The sequence below is a fragment of the Gobius niger genome (genome assembly GCF_951799975.1).
Source record: "Gobius niger genome assembly, chromosome: 3".
Taxonomy (NCBI): domain Eukaryota; kingdom Metazoa; phylum Chordata; class Actinopteri; order Gobiiformes; family Gobiidae; genus Gobius; species Gobius niger.
Genome location: NC_136854.1, coordinates 28508205 through 28530449, shown reverse-complemented (window position 1 = coordinate 28530449; position 22245 = coordinate 28508205). Strand labels below are relative to the sequence as shown.

General features: G+C 39.7%; 3 protein-coding genes across 3 annotated transcripts; all 3 read right to left on the bottom strand.

The window, feature by feature from the left end:
* Window positions 1–273: 273 nt before the first annotated feature.
* as3mt (arsenite methyltransferase) lies at window positions 274–21844 on the bottom strand. The gene is made up of 12 exons (XM_079552669.1): window positions 21833–21844; window positions 7034–7132; window positions 6856–6904; window positions 6606–6733; window positions 5741–5891; window positions 4963–5099; window positions 4818–4887; window positions 3666–3747; window positions 3469–3600; window positions 3125–3264; window positions 2924–3040; window positions 274–585 (listed from the first exon to the last, which is right to left on the bottom strand). Exons 2-12 carry the CDS (start codon window positions 7048–7050, stop codon window positions 478–480), a joined length of 1131 nt encoding a protein of 376 aa, XP_079408795.1. The 5' UTR covers window positions 7051–7132; window positions 21833–21844; the 3' UTR covers window positions 274–477.
* wbp1lb (WW domain binding protein 1-like b) lies at window positions 8653–15535 on the bottom strand. The gene is made up of 4 exons (XM_079553119.1): window positions 15132–15535; window positions 11898–12000; window positions 11016–11177; window positions 8653–10564 (listed from the first exon to the last, which is right to left on the bottom strand). Exons 1-4 carry the CDS (start codon window positions 15216–15218, stop codon window positions 9768–9770), a joined length of 1149 nt encoding a protein of 382 aa, XP_079409245.1. The 5' UTR covers window positions 15219–15535; the 3' UTR covers window positions 8653–9767.
* poll (polymerase (DNA directed), lambda) lies at window positions 16585–19676 on the bottom strand. Its single transcript, XM_079552670.1, has 6 exons — window positions 19633–19676; window positions 19204–19524; window positions 18942–19115; window positions 18687–18815; window positions 17226–17394; window positions 16585–17148 (listed from the first exon to the last, which is right to left on the bottom strand). Exons 2-6 carry the CDS (start codon window positions 19450–19452, stop codon window positions 16787–16789), a joined length of 1083 nt encoding a protein of 360 aa, XP_079408796.1. The 5' UTR covers window positions 19453–19524; window positions 19633–19676; the 3' UTR covers window positions 16585–16786.
* Window positions 21845–22245: the final 401 nt, after the last annotated feature.

Here is a 22245-nt window from a genome sequence, read left to right as displayed (position 1 = left end):
CGGGGTGTCCGCAGCCTCCCCGGCGAATCGAATTCCAAAACAAGTGCACCTCATGTTAGGAGACAGGACTCTACTCGTGACTTGAGCATATAGCCGACCACAGCCTATACCCACGACAACATCAAATCTATTTGGATGACTGTATTAAGCAGATCTATATTGTACTGCCTGATGTATTGACCAGTGCACTTTAGATAATAACCATACAGCCACATAAAAAACGCATTGTTGGCTATAGGCATCCTATGCCTCCATAGATGTTTATTTATTCATTCATGGTCAAACTTGTTACATATAAAAGAGTAATTTGTTAAACTTTTGATTTGTATTGTCTTCACATATTTTTTTTTTTTAGCACATTATTAAAAAAACGTCACTACAATTACATTACAGCTGATTAAAAAAGACAAACTGATCACAGGATTATCATAGCAAGCACTATTTTAAATCACTTCTGTGTAATCTTATTTTTGAGCATCACTTGCAGCAGGAGGAAGACTGTGTACTGCAGCATCCCCTGGTGGTTGAACCGGGTTTTTGTTTCTCCAGCTGCTGCACCAGTTCAAAAGGATCCACCAGGCTCTCCTGTGTGAAGAGAGAATCATTTACAGTTTACAATGTTTACAAAGTAAATCTGTTCATTTGAGTGTTGTTGTAACTGTGTGAAACATTAGTTGCAAAAACCTTAGAAATGGAGCAATGGGCCACTCTTATTGAGCAAAATAATCACACGTAGTATGATACACATTACAAGCCCTTGCTGCTCTCTCAATCAGAAACGGTTTTCACAGTAGCAGTACTTTGAAAATACTAGACTAAAGGACTTTATTATGGTCATTATCACCACTCATCTGATAGCATTCATTTCAAAGGGCCAGTCCAAAGGTAAATGCACTGGGCAGATTTTGACAATAGAAAATAAAACTTTTTCTTTCTTTAAAGATGGCTCAAGTAAACAATTTTGGCCAAACTAAAATATTAGCAACAACGACAACAACCACAATTTAAATCACACTGAAAATGCCTATGCAAATTGAATGGCTGACCATGAGAGCTAATAAGATGGCATTCTTTGAGCTAAGAGAGAGAACATTCCTCCCTGTTCAAGGTTCCCTCAGCAGGACCCCGTTGTCTGGTTATGACTCTGGGACAGCTGCTTGACCTTGTGCGTGTGAAGTCTGTGTATGTATGTTTCAGTATGGGTATGCAAGAGTATGCTGTAGGCTGCATGTAAACGTGTATGTGAGACTCTTTGCTTAAGAAGAAGACTCAGTGGGTGTGGTCTGGAATAAACACCAGGGTTTCCTGCGATCCAACAAAACAGTGTCACCTTGAATTGTACAAAATGGCAAATTATGGTGTTTTTAAGGCTCCAAAAATCCTTAATAACACCATAATATGCCATTTTCTTTGAGTTACATCTAAATCAAGGTCAGAAAAAAGTTTATGTCTGTTCCTGTCTAGTAACAAATTGGCAAAGACTTATAGCAGCATATTTTGTTCACAGAACCAGTCGCCTCAATGAATTGTAACTCTAAATATTTGTTTCAAGGGTATGTAGTCTTATTGTAAGTGTGTGGTGGCCAAGTTTTGACAAAATAAAGAAAAAGTCAGATAAATGAAACATTTTTAAAGTGGTTTGATTGATTGATTAACTTTCCATTGCAAAAGTTGTTGTCTGGACTATACGTGATAACAAATAATAATGGCTCACAATTACAATATTGCATGCTGCAAGCCTGTGTCATGGGCTTCTCAAAGTGCCAAACTGCTATCATTATTCAGTCAGGCCATACTCGGTGATGCCACTATTGTAGCCACAGCTGCCCTGGGGTAGACTGATAGAAACAAGGCCACTCACTCACACACACACTACATTCATTTGATGACAATGGGTGTGTCTTGTGTGTCTTGCCCAAGGACACATATGTGAGTGGTCGAAGAGGGATTGGCAGCGTCACATCTGTCAGTCTACCCCAGGCCAGCTGTGGCTACTTAGGTAGCTAACCACCACCGTGTATGGAGAGCAAAGAGAGCAAGTTGAGAGGAAGTTTGTTTCAATGTCGGGGCGCTGCGGCTGTGAAAGATCCTACACACGCTCTGCCCAGGTGACCTCAGGCTCTGAGCCGAGCAGTGGGGCTAAACTAAGTCAGCAATGTAGTCTGTCTATGTAGGGCTGAAAAAGTCCCCACTAAGATTTTAGATTGAACAGGATACACAACAGAGAGCCAGTAAAGAGTTTGTAACTCAATTGTAGTGTGGGCCCTTCTATTGAGCCTCGCTCTTGAAAAGCAAACTCTTTCTTTTAGAAACAGGTGAAGAGGCTGTTGCAGTAGTCTAACCAAGGGGACGCAAACACATGAAATATAATTTTTAGCTCTTCTTTGGACACCTTGGACCTTAGCTTAATATTGCAAGGCTGACTGCAGCAGGTCCAATCCTAAGAATGGTGTTATAATGACATGGGTCAAGTAATCCTCCTGAGGGGAGTTTGATCTACCAACACCCAACTTTTCTTCCACAAATTCTAACTGAAACTGAACAAAGTACAAACATAGTAGCTTATCACCACCAAGTATGGAGTGAATGAAGTATGCAATGTAAAGCGTCTCTGAGTGTCCAGAAAAACATTATATAAAACCGATGCAGTATTATTATTATTAGTAGTAGTAGTAAGGCGTTGACAGATCCATTTCTTCCTCAGATCTGTGCAACCATATGAGATTGGATGAGAAAAAGATGTCTTCAACTCTAAAAAACCTGCCATATGACAACTCTTGGATGACTAAGAGCATACACAAACATGTTTCCATTACTATGTACAAATAACACATTTATGTATTTGATTTTGAAAATGTGATCATTGCTTTTTTAAGTGATGTAAATGGTGCAACCAGAGATCTTTTTCATCCTTGCTGCTGACCTTTGCTTCAACTCCACATTGCCTCTGTCCAGATGGTTCACAAGTGAAGTCCTCTGCAAACCTTGAAGAGCTCAAGATCTTGGCCAAATCTCCATCAACCGCAACCACTTCCCCAGCCTAATCGAAAAACAAATGGTGTTTACATGTTTAATATTTTAAATGCACCCACACATAAGTAATTCCGCAACAAGAGCTTCTAACCTTAAAAATGTACTGACAGTCAAACGGGAAGCAGTTCTCTACACCTCTGATTCCACCGTTATAAATGATCTGACAAGGCTTGGAGTTGCCCTTAGCCACCTTAAAAAGGCGGTATGTGGCAGAAATAAACTTGAAATCTCCTGCAATTATCAAAGGATAGAGAATTGAAACAAATAGTTACAAATAATAGCTAGAAATACACTTATCCCCCAAAATGTAATGTATAAAAGCATGTTCCAGTAATTTGCATAGCACATTAAACTATATTATCCATAAAATTATGTGTATACGTTTCCCAATGACTTCCTTATATATGAAAACAATACTTAAAGTGAACTCCTGACCCAGAATGTCCTGCAGTTTTTCGTTGTCCACGGTGATGACGCTGGCAGTCACCAAGCGAGGGCGGCTGAATCCTACTTCTTCAGCCAGTTGCACCAGATCCTGCCACCACAGAGCACCACCGATACACTCACCTGCCAACATAAAACTCTGCCTCATACTGTGATATCATATAGACATGGAGGTAGATCAAACTTACCCCAAAGGACCTTGTGATTTGTTATTTCGCTTGGCAGTCTTCCACTGCTGTACACATCACTGAAGTACAGCTCACCACCCTCCTGATGATAGAAAACAAGATCCAAAATGCATGATTCAGATACACCAATTAGGCATAATGTTATAACAGCACTATTTCCAATAACTGCGATGAACTGGGTATAGTAGTGGCACTTCTTAAGCATTTCTAGCATGAACATGAGAGCAAACATGAGTGTAATACGGCATGGGGTCGGAAACCTTAAGCCCGTAGAGGGACTGAGGAGCTGAGCAGCACAGTAGTGCAGCGGTTAGTGCTTGTGCATCGCAGCCAGAAAGTCCCGGGTTCTATTCCCAGGTCAGGGCCTTTCTGTGTGGAGTTTGCATGTTCTCCACGGGACTGCCGGAGGTTTCCTCTGGGCAGTCCAGTTTCCCCTACCACTAGAAACATGTACAATAGGCCAGAATGAATGAGAATGCGTTGCCTTGCTTTCTTCAGTCTATTCCAGGGGCAGCTGTGGCTACAATAGTAGCTTACTATCACTGAATGTGGGGTGAATAAATAATGATTATAATGTGGCGCTTTGCAAAACACTGGCTTGTAAAGCGCAATACTATTATATCATTATGATTATTATCATTATTATTATCAATATATATAATATTATGGAGTCACCCCTCCCCTTTTCGTAGACTAGGGAAGCCATTTGAGCAAATGCTGAGCACCACACAGCCTCCCCTGATCAGTCATGACGAAGACCAAAAGTGGAGCTGGCAATCCATCTGTTATAGGATGGAATTAGCAGTGTATGCGAACGAGTCACAACCTCCAAACTCAACAATGATTGCACACGGATGGAGTAGAAGAAGTTAAATGGTGGCCAACTGTGGAAATGTCAATCAGTGTTCAATCGGTTATCAGTGTATATAAGTTATTTTCAATGTTTATCTATTCTGTTTTGTTTTTGCCACACTATTGCTATGCTTTAAATAAATCCATTTTAACACTAGAGTATTGCAGACTGGTGTGGAATGTGCAAAGAAGAGAGACGATTGGCATTCCACAGTCGCCTACATCATTTGATATGGCACTGAGAGAGCGAGATAATGCTTAGGACAATAATAAAAAGAGCTTTATTAATAAGACTTATACCTTGAGGACATTGTAGGCTTCAGCCAGAACCCTCTTCTTGTCAGGAGAAAGATTCACCACACAGTTCGAACTACATCATAACAGAGTAAAAACAGATTTTGGGACTGTACACTTTTTATAAACAATTCACAAAGAGATTACCTACATTATTATGTCAAAGGAGTTGTTTTGAAGCCCTGCCTCAGCCAAAGCTTCAATGTATCCCTGAACAAAACTGACATTGGGAGCCTTGAAGCCAAACTCTTGCATGTGATGGTCCAAGTACTTTCTCGCTACTTCAAGCTAGATAAAAGGAATATAAAAACATGTACAATGATACAAAATCTATTACTCAGTACAAATGGCAATGACATTTCATATTTTTTGTGTAATCACAAGCAAAACAAGCTGAAGCAAGGGATACAAGAAAAAATTATCTCATGTATAATATTGTAGTTTTAAACTACAAGAATAATATGGCAAGTTAGTGGGCCTAATTCCTAAAAATAGAAAATGATGCGTATGTGGATTTTCTGCATATATTCTGTGTATATTCCCATAGATTGACACTGTCCTCTCCTCTCCATCTGAGACCATAACACAAAAAACATTGGGTTGCACAGTGGAGCAACAGTTAGCAAGAATGTCATAGGTTCAATTCCTGAACCATGTTGGACCTTTCTGTGCAGAGTTTGCATGTTCTCCCCATATCTGCATAGTTTCCTATGGCCTCTCTCCGGTTTCCCTGATCAGTAAAAGGTCCAACTAATCCTGATCACAGTCAGGAGATGGGACTCTGAGCGCTGCACTCTGGCTTTTGACAAATATTTGTTCAGACTTGTTCAATGCTGGGTTACATGCACATGACACATTTCCCTTCAAGGACAATTAGGCTACAAGTACAAAAACAGAAATAGAAAAAACAAGACTTTAATGTAATGAACCTGCTCCTGGGTCATGTCGATGCCCGTCACATGGCCCTTCTCTCCCACCAGCTGGCTGAGCATGTAGCAGTCTCTCCCACTGCCACTGCCCAAGTCCAGAACACTGCACCCCTCCAGGCACTCAGGCACCACCAGACCACAACCATAGTACCTGGTGACAAATTTGGAGGTGGGCAGTACTCAACGTCTTCAAGTATTTTATTACACTATTACAATATTATTTTGAAGCAACAGTAATCTTTGGCAACTCTTCGCAACTGTGGAAATGCAAAAGGGACAAAAACTTCATGTTGAGATGTGAAAATGTATTGGAGTTAAATTAGTTTAAACTTAAAGCTGCACTAAGCGATGTCTTTTTGAATTTCTTGTCAGTGGGTGTCAGTTGTCAACCCTGCTCTGCTTCTCTGTCTCTGACCATTGGTCTGGCTCTACATCTGGAGATGGGAACCTGGGCACTGCACAGTGTCGCCCGCTGCTCCTTGAGAGTTGCCCCAGCAGCATGGAAGGATAGGTCATGCAAGGACAAGTTTCAAGACCAATAAAGTGCACCGTTGCTTTGTCATTACTCTTGACAATGACTTGCAGATATCTATCAATGATAGAGCAAAGGTCATAGATTCCCAAAGCACTTAGTATTGGAAATGTGGAAACAAATGTTAAAAAGTCCTATGCATGTGGAAACAAATGTTAAAAAGTCCTATGCATGTGGATTGGTTGCTATTGGAACCTTCAAAAGAACTCAACTTTACTCTCGAGTTGGATAATAAATATATTGACTACATTACCACCTCACATAGAAACTAGTGCAGCTGAATGAATAGTATCATAGTATGTTATTAAATCTGATATGCCAATATAAACTCACTTGCTAATGACCTCGGCGTGGACTTTGCCCAGAGCTTGGCGGATGAAAGAGGGCAGAGGCGTCGCAGGAGCCAAACAGGCGTTACTTTGCAGGTCCTTTGTCGACTTGACTCTAATGCCATAGTATTCCTTGCAATAAAAAAAAAGGTAAAAAAGAATGAATAAATAAATAAAATGATAATGATGTTTAATATAAAGTTAATTTTTTTAAAGTTGGTCGATGCGTCGTGCACTGTGTAAATGTACCATACCTTCACGTCCACATGAATGTTAGAATCGGTGAAGCCCGCGGCACGTCCACTTTATAATAAAAACAAAGGCGAGCTGTTAATAAAGCTGTTCTAACGAAGCAACAAAATACAAAACACTCACGAGGGTCGGGTCCTGTTAAGATAATAAAGAGGCCTTTTATGAAATAGTGGCACTTACCAGTTGCTGTCAGACATTGTTTGTATGATTTAGGTCTCACAGATGGCAGAAGAAGCGGATCAGTTGATGACTGCACAAGTTAGTTTGACAGTTCTCAGCACTTGCACTGAACTGACCTCCTACTTCCGGCTCAGTGTCACCCCCTGTCGTCCACTAAAGGGAGTGTTCGTGGGCCGACCTAAAAAAGAAAAAAGAAAAAAAAAAAAAAAAAAAGCTAACAGAACCAATAAATACAACAACAAAAAAAGAAGACTGTGTCGAAAAGGGCAAGGTGGAAACCTGCATGAGTTGATGCTTCAGTGACTGACACAACAAAGTAAAAGTTAGATTTAGAAGTTGTTGGTTTGGATTTAAGTGTCATTGCGGTTTTAGAATATTAAAATACAAAGTTTGCTGTAATATCATTTGTAAAACTGTTGGCTCCTGCTCTGACCTTAAGGCAAGTTTTGCCCTTGCCCTTCAAGTTGATGTTAATATATTTTGGCAGCAGAAGTAGAATAAATAGACATCGTGGACATAATAAATGGCCCGAAGCAGAGTTTAAAATGGGCTTAAGATTGTTTTATTGAACATACATAAATGGAGCTTGATGTCATAGATGGCTTATGTTATCTGAACATTCAAACATGTGCAAAACCACCTCTCACACTAATGAAAAACAAAATGTCTTTGGCAGGACGCCCCTGATTTTCTTAACAAAAGTCTTTCATGTTAGTCATTTAACACCCTTATACTTCACAAAACATGCTTTTTTTTTTCTGTTTTGTGAAAAAAAAAAAAAAAAATCATTAATAACATTAAAGCTAATGATTGGTTCAATTATTATGAAAGCAATGTGTAGTTCACAAAGTCTAAACAAGTGTCAATAAAACAGTGGTTTTATCATTTAAAGAGTTACATTGTAAAGGCAGAAAAATAGCGCTTTTATGTACTACATGTACCACAAACCCAAAATACTTAAAACAATTCTAGATTTGTATTAAAGCGTTTTGCTAAAGTTCTTTCGAGTGCCAGGCTCAAAAGATTCAAGCTTCAGTAAATAAAGCTTAAACATGAAGTACCAGCATATTCGGTTTGTCTAAAATGCAAGAACAAATCACAGTAAAGAATGACATCATTGAGGGCATTTGAGGAAACAGTGGAGTGAAACTAACAATGCCCGTTTTAGTTATGGGATTTGAATTTAAACTGAATTAAACGAGATGTGTTGTGCTCTTGGCATACAATCAGTGGTACGTTTGTTACATTCAGTACAGCTGTGTAGATAAAGCAGAACATTCAAAAAGAACGCTCTCTGCAAAAAGGGCAGGAGAATGCACAAATAAAGGCATGCCGTTTTAGAGGGATGTAACGATGCACTCGATCCACAAGTCCACTCAATATTAATGATTTATTACAACCTTTTTTCTTCTTTTTTTTTTTTACAAAATGAATGACTCATTTTGTAACCAACAGATGTTTATTTTATTTAAACACCTGCATTTCGTCCTTGTAACAAACTGCAACTGTTGTCTCGGTAAAAGAACTTTACAAAACAAAAATAAATGAAAATGAACTAATCCTTGACATTGTGACTGTTTTTTACATGGATTTTTTGGGGGTTTTGTTTTAACATCGATTCACATTTTAAGCAGTTTAAATCTATATTCGAATCGTTATATCCCTACGTTGTAAATCTCTTGTTCTGTTAGAAACTGCTGTTTGCTGTTTCGAACAGTTTTCAGATCTAATGACAAGGCCATGGGCTAATGGTAGCACTACAGTAACATGCTACATGGTTTACTGTGAAATGCTTAAAAAATACTTTATCTAGTCATATAAATGGTTGCATTTTATTATAGCTGGTGGTTTTTAGGTAGCCCTTTCAGTCATAATATAAAAACACCAAATTTAACAAACGCGAGCGTTGTCACAAAGCTTTTTGTAAAAAATCTCTGGATTCCCGGATACGTACATAGAACACAACTGTTCGTGACTTCAACATCTTTAGAACTGCCACTTCACCCACACTTGTCCTAACGTTGCAACAAACACTACAAGATTAAGAATCAACTTAAGACATAAGGTTAGGCATGTTCTTTGATTTGCCCTCTGCAAACTTCTCTAGTAATAGTTAGCTATAAATATATCGTGCAAATTAGAAAATAACTGTAGAACACTAATACTCCTATTACAAAGAGAACAGACAGAAAGCAACAAGAAACAATAGCACTTGTGAAAGAAGAACTTACTACTTTTGTCCAATTACAGTAGTGGGCTTGCATAATCACATACATTGCACACATTGAAACTGCAGCCTAATGTAGTTTCCCACATGTAATGGCTAAATAACCAGCCAGCTCCACGGTAATGCCGCCTCAAAACATAAAGGAACCGCTTTTGATACAGTATCAAGTGTTTCCATCTCGGTCAGTAGCTTATGTTGCATGGATAAGACGTGGAGCCATGTGTACCCTATACACTACAGTATGTGCAATATTGAGTGTTTGACTGGATGCAGGCTGCTAAAGGGTACAGCACCCGAAGATTAGTCCAAACACATGGTGAAGGCCACTGTTCACACTGGGAAACGGCGGCCTTTGTAACTAAGACCTGCAATTTCCACAAGTGTTTTCTAGTATCCAGACATTCATTTGCAGAGGAATAAGAAACAAATAATATGGACCATTGTCTTCTCCCACCCTTCCTGCAGCCTGGACTGTGGTGGTGCTCTTGACTTGCTGGTGTGTTGGCCTCAGCCCTGTGGCTCAGTGCTGGTGCTGTGGTGACCTCCCTCCTGCTCGCTGATGGTGTGGAGGAGCAGGCACACAGGAGGGTTGCCAGTGAGGTGAGTGGGCTGAGGCAGACTCTGTGGTGCTCGGGATGGCCTCCTGTCTGCACCCGCAGCCTGTTCCTCATCTACAGTGGAGGCGCGATGCCCGCAGCTGTCACAGAAATCTCCTGCCCCCTCCTCCTCCTCTTCTTCATCGCACCCCAGCAGGCTCTCCAACTCCCTCAGTTCCTTGCCCTCCTGGCCAGTCTCGCCCGCTCCACTGAACCCACCGCTCCCACTGGTGCTACACACGCACACTTCAATCCCAGAGTCCCCCGTGAAGCGCCTCCTCCGCCCATTTGGGAGGCGCTCTTTGTCCTCTGTGGTGTTCTCAGACAGATCTTTCGTCAGAAGGTCCTTGCAGGAGCTATCTCCAGTGTCACTGTGTTTCTCCTGGTTCTCACAGTTGATCCCATCTGACGTTAAGATCATATCACACTCCGGTGCTGCCTGGACCTGCTTGTTGTCAGGTTTGGGCCTAAAGTCTAAGGCGGGGGTCTGTGGCTCCTCTACACTGGGCCGGCAACACAGACTGTCTGACACTGAATCTAGAGGAGTGGCCTGGCTGCAGGCGGAGCGTCCATCCTGCTGCTCTGAGGCCAGGGCACTGGTGACCACTGTGGATGGCCCAGAATGTAAGGCACTGTACGGAGGCGGCGGAGTTGGGGGCCTGTTGACCACCTCTTCATAATCAGGCAGGAGGTAGTTTGGCAAAAACCCTGAAGAATAAAGAAGAAAAATAAACAGATCTGTTTATTACACAATAAGAAATCGCTTAACCTTCTGTAACATAATTGAGCTGTTAAAATATCAATTAAACAAGCCAGCAATGTAGGCAAATAAAAAGCAAGATATGTTGATTTTGCAATACTGGCAAAAGACCAAAAAATCTGAAAATAGGGCATGCAAATCATTGTTGGTGCAGTGAGTAATCAGAGGCAATGATATTGCAAAAATAGTGGACTTTCTGTGCGAGTTTAAACCTGAATGTTTTTTCAATAAGGCACAAATGGTGTCTTTTTAACACATACTCGTGGCAATAATAGGAGAATTATACATTAAAAAAAAACATGAAAAAAAAAGATAAAAAAACATTATGATCACTAATTTCTAAATGACTGGAAAAGAGAAAAATCCAAATGCCTTTCAAACAAATGCAGTTTGACGTACTGAAGTAAAAGGGCACAGACGGGTAGTTGTGTGCTTCTCGATAAGCAATGAGGTTGATCTCGTGTTGCCGCTGCTGCTGCTGTAGTCGGTGTTTGGTGCGGCGATGGTGACAGACACAGCAACAACTCAAAATAAAGATGATGGCCCACACCAACCAGAACCCTGGAACAAAACATTTAGTTTGAAATGGTTCGCTATATACCATGTCACATGGTAAACAGCGAACAGCAGACAACACATGGCACATTGCTGCCTCTCTAGGTGAAGTCAAACAACTCAACAAGACAACATCCACAAGTCAGTTAATATCAATATAGCGACGGTCTGTGTGTTATAGTAATATAGCCCCTTCAACAGAGAAGGATGGAGACTGAGACAATTAGAAAGCACAAATGGCAACTCTTTATGTGCTGAAGTCACATCATTTATACTTGTATGAGCAAGAACATACAGTATGCAGTACTGTACAACCCCTCAACTACTTTAAGGATAAGGTTTGAAATACTGCTAGTAGACATAAATAATGATAGCATGTTCCTTCGGATGTCAACGTGGTCATTTGGAAACAGTAATGCTCAGGACTCTCATGTCTAGTCTTTTACGCATAGTGTTTATTTTTGCGCAGTTCATCTTATAGTTTCTAGTGCAACTACACCAACGCAAAAAATATATGTGATTCAGCTGTGATTCATCTCAAGCTCTGCCAAACTACAACTAGAGAACAGTTGGGGAAATACACTAATGCAACAGCCTTTTGTGCTCTCAAACGCCCTGCGACTTGCCTTGTTTCATTTTTGCATGTAAGTATCATGACAGTGATGTGAACTGCTGGCTAAGCTTAAATAGGTGCATATAAAATTAGTAAAAGAAAACAGTACTTACACCACAGTTCATAATAGTAGCTGCAGCACTGGGACTCTCCGCAGCAGTGTCCTGACTCACAGGTGTAGCTCTGGTTGTTCACCCCCTCACACTGCAGTAGGCTCTACAAGACAGCATTTTCACAATGTTATTCATTCTTAATATAACTATTATTGCTAAAGGCCGATTATTCATCCTTTTTCAACTTTTGCCGTTTGTTGCTCTCATGCAGTGAGTTGCTTATTATAGTCTTTACAAAATTCTCTTTATTCTGGTGGAGGCTGAGGTAATGAGTACACCAACTTTTCCAACTAACTCATTATTGCCTTGAGTGTTGTTACAAAGCATAAAAATACATTTGCATTCTAGAGTTAAGCCTCACTTAAATCTGTTTACGGTTTGGACAAAGCTTACATTCCTCCGATGAACTTTGATGTACATCATTACTAATCCAGTTTATAGACTAACCAACTTTGAATACTAATCCAGTTCATAGACTAACCAACTCTGAAACTTGCCCCAACGTGTGAAGTAAACAAGTGCTGCAGACCATTCTCAAGCCTCAGGTTTCATCTGATATCATGTTCAAATGTTTGATTCTTGGCCAGGGTAAAACAAAAATGAAAAAACTTGAATAAACAAAAAGCTCCTACCATGCTCTTAAGATGATACAGAAAACTTCGTTTCTTTTTCTTTCTTTTCACAAAGTTTCAGAAACATACTTTATTTTTTTATGTAGAATACAATCCAAGTGGTTAGTCAACAAATAAGTAAGATTAATGTAACTCTAGAGATCTTTCCAGTAAAATCTTTCAGATATTTATCTGCTTAATAATTAGCCATGCTCAACTCTATGAAAATTGTCTGTGTAGATTACCAGCGCAGGTCCAAGTCTGAGGAGCATGACGATCCCAGGTCCGACAATCCCAGACAAATCCCTGCACCGCGTGGGTCATTATCCCACCCAAGAAAGTCACACTGCTCCCAAAAACATACCCGTCTTTCTCTGTAGCCCTGCCTGCCTCCACACACACTCCTCTCTCTCCGTGTTCGCATATACAAACACTCTCACCCCACTCCCAAACCAGGGCCCAAACACTGGCCCGGGATTGCTCTACGGAAATTTCCGAAACAGCGGTGTGGTGAGACAGAGACAAGGCTCCTAGCGGGGCAGCAACAACACACAATGAAGCACAACAGTGGGAGAACTACTGAGAAACACACACTGATAGCACAGACACACGAACTGTTAACCACACAGCCAGATCAGCACAATACATATTAGTCATCTAAAAACCGTTGATAAACTAAACTATTTCTAAATGGATATTTGGATTTTGGAGTTTTCCCTTGGCGTCTCAATTCTCTCTCCCCCCTTTTTGGCTGCCCGGACCCCCTTTTTGCAATCTGATACAGATAAACATCAAGCTTATTTGGATCTTTAGTCAGCCTTGCACAAAGATAGCACAGAAGGGGCCTTCAAGAATTCTAAATTAACAAGTAAATTCATATAGCTGTGGTGGTTGGTGCATTCGTCTTGATTTTGACCCCACATAGTCTTTTAAATGCCACCACAACATTACTATACGCCAGGCTAAACACTTTAACAACTGTAAAGTTTAATGGCAGAGTAAATGGTTTAGTAATCTGGGTCAAGCGAGTCCAGAGTGGAGGACATCAGGAGCAGAATGTCAGATCAAAAAATCTCATCAAACCAGATTCCTGAAAGCAAATACACTTCTCCTCATGTACAGGATTAAAAAGCAGATTGAGTTACCCTCCCAGAAATCATTGCCGTGTTAGAAAATAATCAAACTTAATAATGAGAAGCTGTTGAAAAGGCAGAGACAATGGGACAAGTTCATAACCCCGGTGACTTCATTGAACCGCTGTCGGAGCTCAATGCCTGAGCCATCCCTGACCCCTTATTTATGATCCAACTATGCAACAAAGGGACGCACTCATAGACATCAAGGTTATTATGGAGAATGAAAACCTGCTGACGTCTTTTGTTGCAAACGTTAATTTCCCCAGTGGACATGTATCAACTTTCAACAACTGACAGACACGGTCATGACAAAGTTGAGTTGCTTCATTGTATCTTAATGTCAGAACAGACTGTGTGTTTGGCAGTTTAATGTACTAGGTGTAGAGAGGACACACTAGCATTACTCATCAAAACGACACACGCTGGCAAGGACAAATCACTGTGTGGATTTCAGACAGTTTTTAGGTTTTTCTGTGCAATAACGGACACACCTGAAATGTAATTATATCCTGAAGGAAGGCTACAATTTGCTATTTTTTTTAATAAAAGTTACTGAAAGTTTGACATCAGGTTTAAGACCTGTTGCTGGTTGGGCAAAAGCGACACTTTCTGTACAAGCTCGAATCATTAAAAAATAATCTTACTGCAGAGCAACAACAAACGTCCACCATTGCACTAATGTCTCATGTTCTCCTCACAATATCTAAATCCGGTGAAAGGGCTATCACAAGGCACAAGAGATCATTTAAGAAAACAACACATGTACATGCTTAACACTGGCCTCGGTCCAAAGTAAAACATTTGGGGAAGTCCTTGGATTACAGTATAGTTTCACATATGGGACTTAATGATGGCTATTTGCTCATATGCTTGACTTCCACTGCAAACCAAAACATGCTAAACGTGATATATGATCAAGTTGCCATTAAAAGGTTTTTGTTTTTGTTTTGTTTTTAAAGAAAATGACTCCTTGGCATCTTTAAGTAAATGAATGCAGTTGTAAGCACTTAGATTGTCATACTGGGAAAAGCAATTCCAGCACTCATCCTTGTCCTAAAGCTTGACAGATGGCCTAAGAGAAAGTATTGTAAATAAAGTGAAATAAAATATGTCAGTGGTTTAGGACAGTCGATTTAACATATATGTCTGTGTGAAAAGAAAAAGCTGGAGAAAACAGATGTTGTAGTTTCTCCAAATCCTGAATATCAACACAGATCCGAGCAAGGCCTCCAGTTCTACACAGTGAACATTAGCACTTGCATTAGCCTCAAACTAAGGTAGCGAGATCCCTTTCCCGAGTTTATAATGTCACAAGAATCAAAAACACATACATCTAAACGACCAGTTACGTTTAGACATAGCGCGAGCACAGGTCAAATGATTTGTGGAGTAAATCATAAACTTATGGGAGACAGTTTAAGAGCTAGGCTAACCAGCTAACGAGTAGCTCCAGAGTCAGCCAGCTTGTTTTTGACAACCGAGCTTACCCTGTCTGCTGCTGACTCGGTGGGGGTGACAGAGCCGACAGCGTGCAAAAACAATCCCATTTTAAAAGTCGAACATACGCCTGTCATTCCTCCAAATGGTGATTACAAAAACGGCGAAAACATAAGCACGCTCAAGCTACAGTTCATGAAGAGTGTCAAATATGCCAAACTATTTTTCGGTCCCTGCTGCGCGGCGAGACCGGTGCGTGCGCCGCCTCCACCTCGGACAGGACATTTCAAGAAGGCACAGTGCTGGCGCAACTGGTTGCCGTCGGTACCACTGGCTGATACAGCTGTTGTTACACAAGCAGCTCCTTCTGTACAACACTGCCTCAATTGGCTGGGTGTGGCGTGGTCACCTCGACCCGATCCATGTGCGCAACGTGATGGGCGTTCAGCTGCGTGGATCGCCACTGGTTTTTGCGGACTAAGCGTCGATTGGATAGGTTGTGCCGGCTGTGAAGAGGCTGAGCCAATCACTGATAGGTCCGTCTCAAGATGGAGTTCTCTCATCTTTCAGTTGTGGCCCATAGTCTTTGCATTCAGCCGTAATGCCCCAAACACAGATGGTACAAAACAAAGCTGCATGTGTGGCTCTAAAATGTGCTTTTCAGATTAGTGCATCAAAAATGCATTAACAACTCTCCTGTCCAGGCTTTGGGTGAAGAACATATGATTGTATACAGTAACTGGCTTTCCAACACAAACACCAAATACATATTTTACTAAAAGATGCCTTTTAGTAGAAATACGCATTGCTACTTAAAGGCTCTATTCCTGATTTTTTATTATTATTACTATTATTATTATTATTATTAATTACAATGAATGTTAAATGTTAAAATGTTGGTCCAAATTCATTCCTAGCTTTCTTATCGTATTTGCAATATCCCACTTCACTGGGACGAATTTATAAGCACGCTTCACAGCTTACAGGGTCACTCAAAGGAATACTAGAAAAGAAGTAAAAGTAAGTTCATGAAATTGATGCAAAGGCTTCATAATCAGATGCAGTGTTTCTCCCACAAATGTCTGAGTTCACAATATATAAAAGGAGGACAAAACAAATTTTGTTCTACCACTAGAAAATAATCAGGTATAGTGCCTGGAACTCTGAAGTGCGGTTTTTCACTCTGTCATAATGTAACTTGTCTGAGCCAATGTACAGCCCTTGTTTCGAGCCATGCATGAATGGAATCCTTTATCACAGAATATACATCAACACAATACTGCTTACAGCTTTAAGAAGCAATTTAATTATATTACGGAGTCATTGATTGTTAAATAATCTGGAATACTGTATGTTTCTTATGAAATAGTTTCTTGGATTTGACTACGGCTCCTCGTAATGTAAAATGTAAAATTACCCCAGGAAAAATAGCTCTTGCAAAGGGGAAACTAAAAATATATAACCATGTTACTCCTTTATTAAAGTGTCTTTATTATTTTACAGTTATTTTGAGCAACATTCCCATAATTTTCCACCACAGTAGCATCTCATTCATATTTTTATCTAAGTACAATCAATCCATGCACGTACTGGTGCACTGGTTCTATGGCTGTGCAGAATAAAACATGATCAGATAAGTAGTACATAGTGTTTCACGTTCATCATGATAAATATAAAATATTAAAACAATGCTAAAATACAGGTTTTACCAGTCCCTTTCATGAGGTTGTCGGTATGGTACACCTAACATATTAAAAACATCCTTTTCAGTTAGTGTTGAAACAGGAGTCCCTCCGTGAACTTTTAAGCTACCCTGTCGCATCACATCTTTATTCAGTGAGTGCTCAGATAAGCTCATTTGTTTGGTTTTGGCTAGAGCTCTTAATGACCGATTGAAGTGTGCAGATCCAGTGAAGTACATTAAAGCACAGGCAAACTCGTCATAGGGCACAACAATAATATCCAGCCTCCGATGGAGTTGATTGGGGCCTGGAAGGCGGCAAACACCCATGTATTTCTTTTGCTCTCCATTCTCCTCACTGCTCACAAGGTCATCAGTCAAAAATCCTGAGTGAAAACACAACACAAAACTTAGTATACTAATAATAACACTCCAATTATTTCCAAAGTGAAAAAAAACTGACCACTTTCATGAAGATTCTGTAAAATTTTGCTAAAAATCCCTTTGTGTGACTTTCCATCAGGGTGAGTTATAAGCACATCCACATCTCCACAAGTGGCTTTTCCCCGACGGTAAGATCCGCATGCCACAGAAACTAGGCCTGGGTCTACGGCCCGAGCTGCATCGCCCACCTGCACATCCACAAAAAATATTATCATTCCATTTGATCAATAAATACATGGACAGTTATCATCATTTAATTCATCAGTTCATCAAAAGTAACTTAGGCTACAGTTACAGTGTATAATCCATTCCCAAACACTGGGTATCCTGCTCAAGAGGTGCTTTGCTAGGCCTTTAGAACAGCTCTGTGATAGATTTAATGGAGTTGTTTCAATCTATGTCCAAACACACTTGATCTAGAAGAAGGGGCAGCTTAATATTAAAGCTGTAATTCATGAAAACTTCCTTTAAATTTATGTAAATGTCAAGAGTTGAATCAGCTCACATTGTTTTATACTAGTATACATAACTTCAGCTTAAAGGAATAGGCCACCGTTTTTACATACTGAGATATGCTCTTACCTCACTTTAGATGTGTTAATATATCCCCGTCTGGTCTTTGTCCGTCCGCTCTGTCACGCAAACGGAGCACATACGCAGCCTCTCCCACATGTCACATAGCTCCAAAAATGCTCACGATAGAAGCTACCAAGCTCTTCCACGTGTTCCCTATTTAAATAAAGTTACGTGAAGTGTTTTCATGCGAAGTATATTTACACAGAAATGTAACGTGTCGATTTTATAAGCAGATAAAAAGGGGGACTATATTGTGAGGCGTAATGATACGAGGAGTAAAACGTCAGCGCAGTAACTCCTAAAGGTTATTGACGGAAGTGAGCGGGGGGAAGTCTTTAGGAGTTACTGCGCGGACGTTTTGCTCCTCGTATCATTACGCCTCACAATATAGTTCCCCTTTTTATTTGCTTATAAAATCGACATGCTACATTTCTGTGTAAATATACTTCGCATGAAAACACTTCACGTAACTTTATTTAAATAGGGAACACGTGGAAGAGCTTGGTAGCTTCTATCGTGAGCATTTTTGGAGCTATAGGACATGTGGGAGAGGCTGCGTATGTGCTCCGTTTGCCTGGCAGAGCGCACGGACAAAGACCAGACGGGGATATATTAACACGTCTAAAGTGAGGTAAGAGCATATCTCAGTATGTAAAAACGGTGGCCTATTCCTTTAAGTAACTTTAAACATTTCTGAAATAACAACATTTGAGTCACTATGCTCTGGAAATACACGCGTTTTTGTCACCAAAATTTAACGGTACCCAGCTCTAGTTGCCACCTTATTTTAGAGGCACAACATTAAAAAAAAAAGCTTTCCCTAAAATCTATCCAGTCTGGCTGTCTTTGTGGAAGTCTCAAAGATCATGTAAAAAACAAGATTGCACAATAGTTTTAAGGATACCTTTTTCTCAATGGCTCCAGCTTCATCTCGAGGCATTCGGTCAAGAAAATCTTTATAGTGTTTCAGGCCAATTTTTTGATTATGGTTTAGGTGAGCTTTTGTAGAAATATCTTCCAAAGTTCTAAATCCCTAGAACACAAAAAGTTAATTTAATGGTCGAGTATCAGGAGTTTCTCACTGTAAACACATGTATGCATGTATGCATGTACTGTATGTATGTCAGTATACATTACTTAAATTCACAAAGTTGCATACTTGTTGGTACCAAAGTTGTGCAGTCTTGGCTCCTGCACCCCAAATATTAGTGAACATTTCAAGTACTGGCACTGCTTCTCCAATGTGATCAAGTTTGCGGAGGTGGCCACTCTCCATAATTTCATCTATTTTGTCTGCCATGCGTGTTCCAATTCCTTGGATTTGACAGGCTTCCTGAAATCAAATAATATACATGGATTGAAAAATAATAATACTATAATACAGGGGAAATCAAGCAAATCTTAAGGATGAATTAAACAACCTGATATGATGTAACAGGCTTGTGGTAACTCTTCAGTGCGTTAACTGCCTTTGAGTAGCTCAGTGCCCGCCATTTGTCTCCTTGGTGCGAGTAGGCTTTTGCCAGCACTTCTAATTTGTCTGTAATGTGTTTGTTGAAGTTATTGCTCTTTGATTCAGATGACTGGGCACAGACCCATTTTCCTGAGATTGCCATTTGAGGAACAGGATCTGAACCAGGACTGTCATTTATTGGGTGGTGGCCAGTCATGAGAGCTTCTAGGTCACTTTGAGAAACACCATCATCATCTCCTTGAGGTACCTCCTTGCTCTCCGAAGCAGCCTACAAAGATAGAACAGAATACTGTGCATGCTTTTTGTATGTTCCTTAGTGTAAAAAACAACCTAATGTTGCATCCAAAATAAATGTTAAGTACAATCGAAAGGTTACCTCACAATCCGCTGACTTTGTATGTTCTGCTTCCTTTGTATGTTCTGCTTCCTTTGTATGTTCTGCTTCCTTTGCATCATTTGCTTGTATTGCCACTGGCTCCACTGTAGGTGTATCATTGCTTGTACAACATTTTTGTGTTTCAGAAATACTGATGAAAAAGAAATATTTAGACCTTTATTGTCAGTTCCTATAAATTAACAGGAGCTTGAGCAGTAAGGAGTAAGTAACGAAATATTACCTTTTAATATGAAAAAGGCTGTAAACTGAGGGGTCGAATAACTCTTTCTCTCTAATACATTTGCTCAACCAAGAACATTTCACTAACTGGACTCCAGAAGGCAGGGAATCGGCTTTAAGCAGGCGAAGTGCCCTGTCCTTGTCTATACCATCATCTACGACAATATGTGTAACATTTGCACACAGGACATTCTCAGTGCTTCCTCCATTTTGTTGTATTTGCCTCTGGAAGATTTGACACCTGGCCATTCCAATGGCAGTAGGCAGGATGTACACACGTAATCCACTAAAAATGTCCCCTAAAACACAAATACAATTAAGTTGATATTTTGACTAACACATAGCAGATTTAGAATAAGGATACGCATAGCGGGAACCAGATGTTTACATATACTTTAGAAAAAGACACATTTGCATTTTTTTTTTAGGTCAATTAGAATTTTAAAAATTGTATTTGTCAAATGCCAGAAGAATGAGAGATACAATTTATTTTCTACACAATTCTTACTACTTTTTACAAAACCAAAAGTTTACATACATCTCATTAATATTTGGTATCATTGTCTTTAAACTGTATAACTTGGGTCAAAATACGTTTTGGATTTCCGTCCACAAGCTTCTCACAATAGTTGACATGATTTTTGGTGCATTCCTCCAAATAGAACTGGTGTAAATGGGCCAAATTTGTAGGCCACCGTGCGTGCACGTGCCTTTTCAGCTCTGCCCATACATTTTCAACTGGAATGAGATCAGGACTTTGTGATGACCACTTCAAAGCATTGACTTTGTTATCCTTTAACCCCTATGTAACCAATATTAGCCATATGCTTTGAGAATTTGGAAGACCCATCTGCGCCCAAGATTTACCTTCCTGGCTGATGTCTTGAGCTGTTGCTCCAATATTTCCACATGGTGTTCTTTCTTCATGATGTCATCTATAAGTGCACCAGTCCCTCCCACAGCAAAACAACCCCACAGCATAATGCTGCCACTCCCGTATTTCAAAGTTGGAATGGTGTTCTCAGGCTTGCAAGATTCCCCCTTTTTCCTCCAAACGTGATGATGGTCATTATGGCCGTCAAACCACAGGATGTCTCCAACCTTTTTTTATTTGCCAACTCCAAACTGGCTTTTTTGTGTTTCTTTTGGAGTAAGGGCTTCTTCCTGGCAGAGTACCCTCTCAGCTCACGTTGGTACAGCACTTATTTCACTGAGGATAATAACAAACTCTTTACCAGTTTCAGCATCTTCACCAGGTCTTTTGTTCTTGGGTTGATATTCACATTTCAGACCACAGCACGTTCATCTGTGGGACACAGAACCCGCCTTCTTTCTGATCTGTATGATGACTGGTCTCTTTCCATCGTCATCTGGGCTTTCCCAAATTGTTTCAAGATAAGAGATAAGATATCAAGATATGTTTAAGATAACTATAATCTTAGCATATGTAAACATCTGACTTTGTAAAAAGTAATTAAAAAAAAAATGTTGAAAATTCTATTTCTCATCCTTCTGGTATTTGACAAATATAAACGTTTTGTAAAATTCTAACTGACCTAAAAAAACAAAATAAAAGTTAATTCTGGTTTCATGTCAGATAGTGAGGGAAAAAAATGCAAATGTGTCTTTTTTATGGTGTATGTAAACATATGGTTCCCGCTGTATATTGATGAGCAGACATTTTTTATTTGTGTTACCTGTGGCACAACATTTTTCAGAAATCTTCTTTAGTGGTGGCTCATCATCTTTTCCTTGAAGAGGTTTAGCTCTTTTAACCTTAGGGAAAGCCTTCATTATGCCATGGCGAGGCTCCATTTCTATCAATAATAATAATCATCATCATCATAACCATAATAATAATAATCAGAAGAATCATAATCATAACCATAATAATAGTCATGATAATAATCAGCTCGGTAAAATCCATAGACTATGAATTAATTTACAGCCTATGACAAAATCTTGTCATGCTGCTAATGCTAAAACTAGCAACTGGAGGTGAATCTCTAGACAGGCATATTACGATTTTATTAATAGAGCTACTATATCATATGTTTTGAAATGTTAAATAGCAATAAAGAAAATACTAATTCAAAAATACTTCATTTCTTACCCCTTTTTAGAGCAATTAACTGACTCCACGAAAAGAAAATGCATCAAACTCAAAACACGGAAAACAACAAAAGCATAGATATTGTACTTCCGGGTCATTAAACAAATACTCGAGTTCTTTTCTGTTTTTTTCTGTTTGGGAGGGTCATACACATGTGACCAAATATAAACAACTATTCATACATTAGAAATATTTTTTCATGTGTTGTAAAATCTAAAACCTATTTTTGTTGTGAATGAGTTGCCGTGGTAACAGCCTCC